Source organism: Sinocyclocheilus rhinocerous, unplaced genomic scaffold (genome assembly GCF_001515625.1).
Source record: "Sinocyclocheilus rhinocerous isolate Xijiao unplaced genomic scaffold, SAMN03320098_v1.1 scaffold1898, whole genome shotgun sequence".
Lineage (NCBI taxonomy): Eukaryota > Metazoa > Chordata > Actinopteri > Cypriniformes > Cyprinidae > Sinocyclocheilus > Sinocyclocheilus rhinocerous.
This window is the reverse complement of record NW_015661023.1, coordinates 649,983-663,577: the sequence shown is the minus strand read 5'-3', so window position 1 is coordinate 663,577 and position 13,595 is coordinate 649,983. Positions and strand designations below refer to the sequence as shown.

The 13,595-nt window shown below is 34.7% G+C and overlaps 1 protein-coding gene across 1 annotated transcript in view; it reads left to right on the top strand.

The window, feature by feature from the left end:
* The first annotated feature begins 224 nt into the window (after positions 1 to 224).
* LOC107726180 (adhesion G protein-coupled receptor L3-like) overlaps positions 225 to 13,595 on the top strand; it is a 16,769-nt gene continuing 3,398 nt past the window's right edge. Inside the window, exons 1-5 of the mRNA XM_016535700.1 lie at positions 225 to 287; positions 947 to 1,072; positions 1,220 to 1,270; positions 2,858 to 2,954; positions 11,012 to 11,140. Coding sequence (XP_016391186.1) covers positions 225 to 287; positions 947 to 1,072; positions 1,220 to 1,270; positions 2,858 to 2,954; positions 11,012 to 11,140 — 466 coding nt within the window. The remainder of the gene's footprint in view (positions 288 to 946; positions 1,073 to 1,219; positions 1,271 to 2,857; positions 2,955 to 11,011; positions 11,141 to 13,595) is intronic.

Here is a 13,595-nt window from a genome sequence, read left to right as displayed (position 1 = left end):
CCCAAACTCATCAGAAGTGCGAGCGAAGCTGCTGATGAGACGCTGTAGTGCTTCCTCGGTATGGGCAGTCATCAGCAAACAGCATCTCCCTAATCAGGACCCTGCGCACCTTGGTCTTTGCGCGCAGACGTGCAAGGTTGAAAAGGTTGCCATCGCTCCTAGTGCGAATGAAGACACCATCTTCTGACTGACTGAAGGTGTGGCGCAGCAGCAGGGAGAAGAAGATGCCGAAGATTGTCGGGGCGAGGACACAACCTTGCTTCACACCACGTTTCGGATTGGGAAAGGTTCTGAAGATAGGCCATCATACTTATGACACTACACTTATGTAGTGTTCATTAATTTAAATAAAGCTGAAAAATATAAATATTATAGAGAAAAAAAAGCTTAAATGGAAATTGGAAAAGTTGCATTGGCAACTAACTGACAAAAAAATAAGTAGTTGTACTTAGTACGTAAGTACTAAAATTGCTACTTAAAATAAATTAAATTAAAGATAAATAGGAATATTAAAAACAATTAAAATACATTAAAATTAAAGGGAAAATAAAACAAATTCAAAATAATACAAACTATAATAATACATGAATAATATTAAAATAAAACAGCAGCCCGTTCAAAGTGGTTTAATGGCTTATAATTACAGGCCTGTTCACTACATTTTGTCATCTTGACATGAGGCCAAGTCAGTTTTCAGCTGATGGAGACATTTCAAGAGTTGATGAAACTTTACTGAACTAATTTCTAATGCTTCATCATTAAATAAACACTTCCATGAATTACACACAACCTTTACACAGTACATCAGTGGTGACAGTCCTGAAACAACAACGCCAGAGAAAACGCAATAAATGACAGCGGGTGCACGGTTTAATGGCTGTGGTGTGTGTGTCTGTGTCTGTGTGTCTGTGTGTCTGTGTCTGTGTGTCTGTGTCTGTGTGTGTAGGTGCGTAAAGAGTACGGGAAGTGTCTGCGGACTCACTGCTACAGCGGGAAGAGTGTGGACTCGTCTGTGGGTTCGGTGAAGAGCTCGTCGTCGCGCGGCCCGGGGCGATATTCCTCTGCGTCGCAGGTACAAACATACACAAACACAGCAGCACAAACACAAGAGATTTTGTGAGTGTCCATGTGTGTGTATTCTCTCTCACTCTCTCTCTTTCTCTCTCTCTCTCTCTCTCTTTGTCTCTTTCTCTTGTTTTCTTTCTTCTTTCATCACAAGGTTCATCACCCGCCTTGTATGACAAACTCCTCACAGTTACAGTATGAACAAGTAACTATCAGCTCTGTGACTTTCACACCACACGCCTGAGCAGCTCAGTGCATCGCTCTCTTTCACTTTCATTGTGTTAGAAGCAGTACTTCAGGAAGAGTCAGGGAGGGTTTTTTTATAAATGTACATTTTGTATACTTATGGTCAAAAGTTTGGAGTAATTGATATATTTTAATGTTTTTAAGTCTCTTCTGCTCACCAAAACTGCATTTATTTGATTAAAATTTACAGTGAAAACAGAAATATTGGTTTTCTATTTAATTGTGTATTTTTAAAAAAATTTAATTTATTTATTATTATTTATTAAAGCTGAATTTTCAGCATCATTACTCCAGTCTTCAGTGTCACATGATCCTTCAGAATCATATAATTAATAATTAATAATAAATAATAATTCCATTATTCCAAACTCTTAACCCATATTAATATTAATAATATTTTATTTTTTGTTTTATTTCATGTAAAACAATATTCAGTATGCAATGATGATCTTTTCTAACAGAAGTAATTTATATCATTGTCACATTACCTCCTTAATTTACATTTTTCATTCAGAATATGGTTTCCAATTATCATAAAACTAGATATTTTGCATTTTTAATCCAGTGTGGTGTTTTAATCCATTTGGAAGTGTGTTAAAATTGCAAGTAAAGATGGTTTAAGTTAAAGTCGTTGCAGATATTGTTTCCAGTTCGAGTTGGAAATATAAGGTCGAGCACTTTGCATTATGGGAAACATTATTAATTTATTTATATATATGCTTTTTACAATACATTCCGTTCAAAACCAAAAAATGCACTACTGTCTACTGCACATTTTGACAATAAGTTTATATAATAAAAAAAAAAGGTATTGCAGTATTTTACAGGAGAGGCAAGAAAAGATTAATTTGTTTGTGCTTTTTACAGTTCAATCTGTTCCAAAACTCTATTTCATGTATATTTACAGCACAAATATATAGAAATATTCACATGCTACATGCAGTATATATTTTATCCTGCAAAAGAAGTACTAGTCTTGTAGTTTTCTACAGGCTTTTTAGAATGAATTCAATCGCAACATTTAGAATTCATACTGAAGCGAGATGCAGGCAGGATTTCCATCGCATGTTGTCCTTGTCTCAAACAAATCTAAGGCTTTACATATCTGTGCTTTAATATCTCATTTCCATGGTAACGGTTTGTCTGGTTACCTGATCTCCATGGAGACGAGGTTTCCAATTTGACCTTTGGCCTTTCAGGAGTCGTGTGCAGACGTGTAACGAGAATCTGACATGCAGCAGAATCACGCTCGTCTGACCCGTGATAGTGTGTGTGTGTGTAAATGTCAGAGAGATGAGGAACAGACACACGATTCTTATACTGACAGTATACTGTATATACAGTATACTGACTTATACTGTTGGGAGCGTTTGAGATAGGATATAGCAAAAAATGACCATTTTGTCATGCCGTTCCAAAACTGTAATGTTTAAGAGATTGAAAGGCTGTTTGGTTTAATTTCTGACTGATTAGTGTGTAGCAGATGAAGTGATCTGTCTCTGATCATGCGAGGTAAGTGTGTGTGAAACGCTGTTGTTGTTCACAGAGCCGAATCCGCCGCATGTGGAATGACACGGTGAGGAAGCAGTCCGAGTCTTCATTCATGGCTGGAGACATTAACAGTTCAGCGACACTCAACAGAGGTACACACACACACACACACACACACACCATATACACTCACTCACACACACACACACACACACACACACCATATACACTCACTCACACACACACACACATGCACACACCATATACACTCACACACACACACACACGCACACACCATATTCACTCTCTCACACACACACACACACACACACACACACCATATACACTCACTCACATGCATATTTTCCTCCAATTTTATTCTTAATAATAATTAGCCTACTATATTATTAATAACAATATAACTATTTTTATTTTATATCTGTTATTAAAAATAAGAACATATGCAAATAAACAGTAGTTTAATCGAGAGCAGCGAGTCTTTTCTTTTAACGTTTGATTAACATTGAGACAGATCTGTATTAAGACCTACTGTAATGCATGGATCGAATATAATGTTAAACATCAGATTTTTCCCCAACCATTAACTAAGCGTTGATGTTAATGGATTATGTTTGTGTGAATCTCGCCAAGACATATTTTGCAATGATGCACTTTATTGGGAGATCGCGTAGAGGCGCATCTTCTGCACGCGCTTTGCAAATGTCACACAGCGCGATAGTTTTGTTTTCATCAGCATTGGTTTGAAAATCATATTTCACTGGTATGAATGATATGTCATCGAGAATTCGACATGAATATTCACAAAGCTGGAATGCTGCACTTTGGAACAATAGACCCTCAGCTTGTGGTGAGAAGCAGCAGCAGTCGCAAATAACATGCAATTCAGTGTCCAAAAACATTCAGTCACACTTAAGTATATTCTTTAAAGTATACTAAGTAATGAGTACTTGAACAGTATGCTAAAGTGTACTTGGTTTTCACAAGGGATATTAAAACACATTACATTTTACACACAGGCAATTCTACAAAAATTCACAGACTTCCTCTTATTTATATACTTTTGGCTAATTTGATTATGCTTCCAGCTACCAGCAAAGTTTAGTGCTCTTAGCTCGGTTTGACATGTTTTAGCATATTTATACTCATTCTAGAACTGAAAATCATGTCCTAAAATCTGAAATAAAGTCAGATCCTACTAAAAACAAGCTGAATTTGTCCAGCACCTGCAGAGTTTGTCGTCCCATATAATTGCATGTTTGAAATCAGTGCAGAAAAAAGAGTTCAGAAAGATTTCATATCTACAGATAAAACTTAAAAGTGCGCTTATGTTTCTTTAATGAAGATCTTTCCAATCCTGACATTCAATACATTAAACATTTACAAGTAAATTCAGTCTGTGAGTTTCTCCTGCCGTGCGTCAGAAATGCTGCTTTAATTGCGCGAGAAAAGTTCAGAAAAACCAGAATATGCAAATAAGTCTATTTTTGTGGCCAGTAAAATAAAAAGAAAAAAGTGGTAATTAAACTTTAAAGACTAGAAGTAAATGACAGTGTGTTGAGATAAGGAGAAAATAGAAATGAGTCCTGAAAGTTAAACTTAAGTCCGTTTTAATAATTGTCAGCTGAATGTAATGCAGCTAATTTCATTTACATTTAGATTACATTCATGTTCGCTCAAACTCTGTGTATGCTGTGTAAATGAGAGGTAAACAGGTGGATGAGGATTTAATTAGCGTGGAATATGCCGTATCTTACTACGAAACATTTCCAGTCGAGTGAAATGACAGCAGTGAGCTGCAGACGCTTCAGTCGCCGTTCATTGCCTCAGTGAAAGCAGGACAGAAAAACAGCTGATGCTGAGAAACATCTCAGGCTAATTCACAGCATCCAGTCGAGAGCAGGTCACCGCAGACTCACGCCGCTTCAGTGCAAGAAAATAAGGCACTTTCCACAAATAACACACAAAACACTGGTACAAATGTCCGTTTTTTACATTTTTCTTGAGCTTGCCAAATGCATTCAAGGAAACATTTAAGAAAATAGATTTTTTTTGTGTGTGTGTGTTTTCCTCTCTGTAACATTAAAGTGTGACAAACATGCAAAAAAATAAGAAATCAGGAAGGGGGCCAACACTTTTTCACACCACTGTATATATATTGAATTGTTTTTTATTTTTGTATTTTCCATTTTCATTTTCATTTGAATAATTACATTGTGTTTTTGTCATTTTTATTAGTTACTTTGTTTTAAATATTTCAATACAGTTTTCATTCATTTTCATTTGAGTTTTATTTTTTATATTAGTACACCAAGTTGAGCTAAATGAAAATGAGCTTCATTTTCATTTAGTTTACTTCAAATTATTATTATTTTTTAAAGTGAACTTTAATATTTAATAACTTTAATAAGCACCAAATGTTGCAAATGTTGTTACTTCTTGAATATTCCATTTTGGTCATTAAAATGATATATGGGTCAAAGAAAATAGAACAATAAAATAAGTTTAATGCAGCTTTAAATGTAGTTTTTCCCCTGCACATTAGAATGTGTCCTGTATTTTAAATTTTTTCTGAGCAAAAAATAATGACTATCATATTTTTTTAGCATGATTTACAGAAGATACCCACTAAAATGTCATTCAGTGTAACAATAGTTCATATAGCCTACCAAAAAAAAGTCATGTCAGGCCAGCACTATCTCACGACCAATTCGTATGTATTTTACGAGGTGGCTAATTCGTACGACCTCACTCGTACAATTTTGTATGATTTGTCTAAACCCCAGTGATGGGTAGGTTTAGGGGCGGGGTTAGGTTGTAGGTCATTCGTACAAATTAATATGAATCGTGCAACTCGTAAAATACGTACGATTTGGCAAAAATCGTATGAATTTGTACGAGTGAGGTCGTACGAATTAGCCACCTTGTAAAATATGTACGAATTGCTGTGAGATGGGGCTGGTCAGGCATATTTAATAACAAGCCTTAAATAGGTTTTACATAAATATATGTTAAGCTGAATGATGATAGAATATTATTTCACCAATCTTTTGAGTTTTTTTTTTGTTTTCACAAAAGTGGAAACATTAAGGTAAACACTTTACTTGCATTTAATATGCTTTCTGTGTATATACAATCACTCTTGTTTATGTAATTTGATGTGAAATAGGACGTCTAATCTAATAAATCTATACATTTATTGAGGGATGGAGTTGAGGAGGTTAAGAGGCGCCGATGCCCTGATTCCAATAAAGATATCTGATGTTTAAAAATACCACCTTTATTTGAGGAAACCATTGAAACCATTCAGATAATGTCAAAAGCTTCTAAAAAAATGTACAAAAGAAAATACAACATAAAAATTATGCATGGGTCATTGTGAGGTAGACTTTCTCATAATTATAACTTAGTTTCTCATAATTATTACCTTTTGTCATGATTTAGACTATCTCATAATTATAACTTAGCGTCTCATAATTTTTTTACTTTTGTCATAATTTAGACTATCTCATAATTATAACTTAGCGTCTCATAATTTTTTTACTTTTGTCATAATTTAGACTATCTCATAATTATAACTTAACATCTCATAATTATTACATTTTGTCATAGTGTAGACCATCTCATAATTATAACTTAGCATCTCATAATTTTTTTTACTTTTGTCATAATTTAGACTATCTCATAATTATAACTTAGTATCTCATAATTATTAACTTTTGTCGTAATTTAGACTATCTCATAATTATAACTTAGCATGTCATAATTATTACATTTTGTCGTAATGTAGACTATCTCATAATTAAAACTTAGCATCTCATAATTATTAACTTTTGTCGTAATTTAGACTATCTCATAATTATAACTTAGCATCTCATAATTTTTTAACTTTTGTCATAATTTAGACTATCTCATAATTATAACTTAGCATGTCATAATTATTACATAATTTTTGTCGTAATGTAGACTATCTCATAATTATAACTTAGCATCTCATAATTTTTTTACTTTTGTCATAATTTAGACTATCTCATAATTATAACTTAGCATGTCATAATTATTACATTTTGTCGTATGATTTTTTGATGTATTACCTATGACTGTAGCAGAAAGTACTGAGAAAAGTTATATTGTATCAAATTAATTACTAAGTGTGTGTGCATGTAGTTATTTATATATAATATATAACTGTGTGTATATACAGAAAGTTGAGTTTTTTTTTTGTTTTCACAAAAGTGGAAACATTAAGGTAAACACTTTACTTGCATTTAATATGCTTTCTGTGTATATACAATCACTCTTGTTTATGTAATTTGATGTGAAATAGGACGTCTAATCTAATAAATCTATACATTTATTGAGGGATGGAGTTGAGGAGGTTAAGAGGCGCCGATGCCCTGATTCCAATAAAGATATCTGATGTTTAAAAATACCACCTTTATTTGAGGAAACCATTGAAACCATTCAGATAATGTCAAAAGCTTCTAAAAAAATGTACAAAAGAAAATACAACATAAAAATTATGCATGGGTCATTGTGAGGTAGACTTTCTCATAATTATAACTTAGTTTCTCATAATTATTAACTTTTGTCATAATTTAGACTATCTCATAATTATAACTTAGCATGTCATAATTATTACATTTTGTCGTAATGTAGACTATCTCATAATTAAAACTTAGCATCTCATAATTATTTACTTTTGTCATAGTCTAAATTATCTCATAATTATAACTTAGCATCTCATAATTATTAACTTTTGTCGTAATTTAGACTATCTCATAATTATAACTTAGCATCTCATAATTATTAACTTTTGTTAATATAATCTCATAATTGTGACAGTATATCATATTTTTGACTTGTCAATTTAGATTTTTTTATGTATTACCTATGACTGTAGCAGAAAGTACTGAGAAAAGTTATATTGTATCAAATTAATTACTAAGTGTGTGTGCATGTAGTTATTTATATATAATATATAACTGTGTGTATATACAGAAAGTACTTAGTAATATGTTTGTATAATATAGTAGTAAGTACATAGTACTACTACTGCTACCCTAATACTTTATGATTTTATTCTTAGTCATCTTGAGATGTCTTCTGCTAAATTATAGTATTTAGCTTATAAAATGTGTTAACTGGACACATTTTAATAATTACAGATTACACATTTTTAATCGTGTTAATGTGTTAATTCTGACAGCCATAATTTGTTTATGAAGCGTTTTTACCTCCTTAAAGGGATGTTGTTGCCATGGAGGTTTAGCTCACTTTTGGAGAGACTTTTTCAGAGGTCAGGACCTTCTTCGCAAACACTGTGCAGGTCAAAGGTCAATTTGTGTAATAATTTAATCTGCAGAAAAAGCTGCTTTTAAACCTCAACCCCAGTGAACCTCCCTGTCTGTCTTTCTTTCTGTGTCGTATCACTGAAGGTGCTTATCTCAGTGTTCAGCATATGATTTTCAGAGGTGTGTAATTAGCCGACAGCATAATAAACGTGCCTACGCTGATAATCACGATCAAAATTCTGTTGAATAAATGAGCTCATATTGGACACGGTCTTCATTGGAGAATCAAACAGAAAGTGATTATACAATGACATTTTTTTTTTTTCTATTGACTAATTGGTAGGTCGTCTGAATGACTAGTCCTTTAGGTTAGGACCACATCCAGACTTGTTTATTTGTGTTAAATGGGCAGATATATAACAAAAATAGGCTATAACAAGTCCTGTTATTGCAAAGTCAAAAAACGAGAGCTGAACTGAAAGCATTATATTCTTATTGATAACTAAAAGCATAATTAAATTAGCTAAAATATTTAATAAACAAACGCAAGGCGCGGGAGATGTAAAACTTTGTGAAAATCCAATTTTGTGGAAACGGGTGAGCACGGATTCTGTGTGGGCCTGTCGAGAGATTCTGCGTAATAATAGATACACTGCTCACAGCAGGCAATTTCAATCCAGCAGTAATTGTCTTGAAAGTGAAGAACATGGAGGAGAATCTGTTACAAAAGTGGTGCTTTAAAGGGGATACATTTTCAAGACACAACTTCTTGGAGAGATAGAACTGTCAGAATGCTAAAGCACGCTCGCATGTTAACAACCTTTCAGAGAGGTTCTGTCTGTAAATTCATCCCTATTTATCACCACTGCTGCGAATATCAGACACTCTGTGGAATGGTTTGATGAGCAGAGTTTTCTTTCCTGTGTTATTAAGGGATGTTTAAGCAGAACACAAAGGGTTTGTCCCTTTTTAAATAACCACTAGCCTTTTCAAATCAAAAATCTAATCACTTTTATTGTCACATCACCAACAGCACATTTGCCGTGGTGAGTGAAAAGCTTGGGAGCGTGCTCCAGACAGTGCAGAATACAACTGACACTTTTAACAAATAACAGTATACACGTTTAGACACTTTTACAAATAACCAGAGGCGGACGATTGTCCCTTTTTAAATAGCCACTAGCCTTTTCAAATCAAAAATCTAATCACTTTTATTGTCACATCACCAACAGCACATTTGCCGTGGTGAGTGAAAAGCTTGGGAGCGTGCTCCAGACAGTGCAGAATACAACTGACACTTTTAACAAATAACAGTATACACGTTTAGACACTTTTACAAATAACAGTATACTTTTATGTACAGTATATACACTATATAAAACAATAAATATACAAACATAATACACAAAGTCTACAAATGGACACATAGAGTGGTTGTAGATGTAATGGTTGGTAAATAGATGTTTTGTTTACATCACAGATTTGAAACATGATTTGCATGCTATCGCTAGTCAGATGTACAGTAGGTGATTAGGGGGAGGAACATTCTCATTTGTATGGAAGCCTTTTTCTGCCAAATAATTTTTTTTTGATAAATCATTATGATGACATAAAAAGACATAATTATGAGATAATCGTAATTATGTGATTATGAGACTGACAGAACATAGAAATTGTGAGATAAAAACAGTTATTACATAAAGACTAAATTATGAGATAATACATAATTAAGAGATAAACTTAATATTATGACAAAAGGTTGAAATTATGAGATAAGTTTAAAAGTTTAATAATTATGCAATAAAAAAAGAGTTATAAGATTATGACAGAACATAAAAATTGTGAGATAAAAAGTCAGTTATTATGTAAAAATCTAAATTGACAAAGTCCAAATTATGAGATCCTGTCATAATTACTGTCATAATGAGATAGTCTAAACTATGAGAATTCAAATTTATGAGATAAGTCATTATGTGATAAAAACCTTTGTGAGATTATGACAGAAAATAGAAATTGTGAGAAAAAAAAATCAGTTATTACATAAAGACTAAATTGACGTGTCAAAATTATGAGATAAGACATAAGAGATAAACTTAATATTATGACAAAAGGTTGAAATTATGAGATGAGTTATAATTATGCAATAAAAATAGTTATAAGATTATGACAGAACATATACATTGTGAGATAAAAAGTCAGTTATTATGTAAAAATCTAAATTGACAAAGTCCAAATTATGAGATCCTGTCATAATTACTGTCATAATGAGATCTATGAGAATTCAAATTTATGAGATAAGTCATTATGTGATAAAAACCTTTGTGAGATTATGACAGAAAATATAAATTGTGAGAAAAAATCAGTTATTACATAAAAATCAAAAGTGGAAAATGGTCAAAATTATGAAAAGTAATACTTATGAGATAAAGTCTAAATTAAGAAGTCAAAAGTATGAGATTTATTACTTTTTATTACAATAATACTAGACTTTTATCTCATCATGACTTAGTATCTCATCATTGTGATTTATGTCGTAATTATGATTTAATACAGCATTATATTTTTCTTTCTTATTTAGTGGAAATGGGCTTCCATACATTCTAGCAAGCATTTGATTGGGGAAAAAAAAAAATTATATGCCCTAGGTGCAAAATGAGTCATCAAAATCGTTGGTCTTTGTAAAAGAGATAATGTTCTTCCAAAATGCACTGCAACACTCACTCGCATAGACCGTCAGAGTCTCTGATGAGATAAGAATGCTAACATTGGTTGAATGCTCTTGCTTTTTTTTCTGTGGCTGCTGATGAGACGTCTGTATGATAACAATGCTAACATTGTTGCTGCATTTGTTTGATCTTCTCTGTGTGTTCTTCTCTCCATCTGTGCGGCTGTATCAGGTGCCATGGCCAATCACCTCATCCCAAACTCTCTGCTGCGCGCTCACGCCTCTAACAACCCCTATAACACCTTACTGGGCGAATCAGCCGTCTATAACAACCCTACCCTCAGCATGTACAACGCTCAAGGTGTGCTGCATTCTTGCTTTGCCTTCCAGTGCAGTGTGTGTGTGTGTGTGAGTTGAGGAAAAGGGCTCTGCTATGTGGCTTCATCCTGAACATGTCTGCGGTCATCTTTGTCTTTTGTCTGGTACAGTCTGGTCCAAACAAACGTAATTCCCAATGAAAAATGAGTTCATAGAGCTGAAATAATTATAATAACTGATGGCTACATTTAGCGGCATGACAGAAATGCGACTCAATCTTTATATGCATTAGTGCCTAATTGCAGAATAAAATAAAATCACCCGCTCCTTTGAAGTCACGCCACACTAATGTGTCTGGTGCAGATGGGTTTGGACAGTCACACTGGACTTGATGCAACTCAAAACAATACATGTGCCTCTTGCATGTGAAACACTCAGTAAGACTTCATTACCGTACATCTGCAGACCAAAAATCTGCTGCAATGACCTCAAGAGACCTGGTACAAACATGGGATAAGGACATTTTCATCTAGCCAGAAACGCAACTGCAAACTTTATAAATGCATCGGTGCCGAATCATAACACAAAATAGTCTACTCTTCTGAAGATGTGCCAGTCTAATGTGACAGCGATGCTACACAGTTTTTTGTGGCATGTTGCAATATTCATGCAGCTGGATGCGTTTCTGGCATGCAAATACTCAGACATCACACATCTAGAGTGTTCCTTCGGGACAGACTACTATGCACTCATGCTGCAATGCTTGCAGGAGCCATGGCATTTTAGGATGAGCATGGCATAACAGCAATGCGACTGCAGGCTTTAATACATGCATTATTGCCTGGCATTTCAGGACGAGCATGGTATAATGATACTTACATGCACTATACATGCACTCGTTATACGTCCACTCTTATGAAGATATGTCACTCTCATGTGTCTCATGCAGAAGGGTTTGGACAGATGCTAGAAGTTTTTTGTGGCGTCACAGCACTGATGTGCCTCAACAGAGCACGCTTTTTCAGAGCTGCATGGGAAAAAAAAGGTCTGTTTTTTCAAAGCAATACTTCATACGCCTATCGCATTCTTTTAGAACATGAATCTGCCGCGCTCTCACGCTGAGATGCCCGCAGGAGGCCTGGCTTCTCCTATTAGCAGTAACGCATCTCTGCATGCAGCTGTCTCACTCCGTCTCGCCCTGTCTGTCTGTTGCACTGGTGATCTGCTTTCTCCCCATCACCACCTGTTACTGCCACCTTCACTAACACATAGATCTGAAAGAATTCAGAAGGCTCTAGAGACAGACTGACAGACGCGTTTCTGGACAATGTCAGTGGGGAGGGCCGAGCGCTGGATAACAGCCTCTTCATCTACATTGACAACATTGTAGCGACCTTGAAATCTAATATCAATAAAAGCCCCAAAATTACGAATAGATCCCAGGCCACTTTTAATGTTCCTCTTTAGCCCGATCAATAACTCTCTTACCGAATACAAGTCTAACCGTGGAACCGCGTTCAGAGCGGAGCGCGTCACTAATGGAGACAGAAGCCATTTCTGCGCCCTCCAGACATTCAGGGGGCTTTAAAGCACAATTTTATGGCATTTACATGTGCATCCTGGGATTTGCAAGGGGACACGGTGGTGTGTGTCTGTATCTGAGAGGTGAAATGAGGAGGTTGAGCGTAACCGTTTACCTGCGCTTCATTAATCTGTGTGCATGTTCTATTTGAGCGGTCACTGTGAATGCTTACCTGTACCTTTTTCTCTTTCCTTTTTCCATGCTGTCCTTTAAGAGCCCTACAGAGAGACAAGTATGGGAGTCAAACTAAACATTGCTTACCAAATGTAATTTCCCTTAACGTTATTACTCTTTCCTTAAAACTATAGTAAACGCCATTTTGCTAAGAGATGTTTTAGTCAATATTCTAATCAGAGAGCACTCTCAACCTCATTAAAATGAAAACCTAATTTTCTCATCTCTTCTTCAACGTAAAGTGATGCTTTTGTTAAAATAGAAGCTGAGTGGACAATTCGGTGTTTTGCAACCCTGGTCTTTTTCCCCCCAATTAAAATTTGCATATTTGTCTAAGCCACTGATAAGTAAAACAAATGCTGTTTATTTGTTTATGCTCAAATGATGCAGCTAAAAATTGGTAAACAAGAAAGTGCTCCCACATTTTGTTATACGAGTGTGGGAGTGTGTTAATAGCCCATGCTTGCACACTTCTTTTCATGAAGAATTTAACTTCAAGACGCTGATAATATGCAAAATTTAATTAACGTAGAGAAACCTATAGGCGGAGAAGCTGCTCTCTCTGTACCTAATGATACATGAGTGTTATATAAAGGCCAGCATGATTTGGTTTGACGAAAACTTTTCGTGCATTAGCTGTCGTGTATTGTTGTGTGTTTGTGTTCGTGCATTGTGTTTCTGTTGTGTTTGCCGGCTTTGCAGAGTGATTTGTGTGTTATTTGATATGTGAGATGAGGACAAT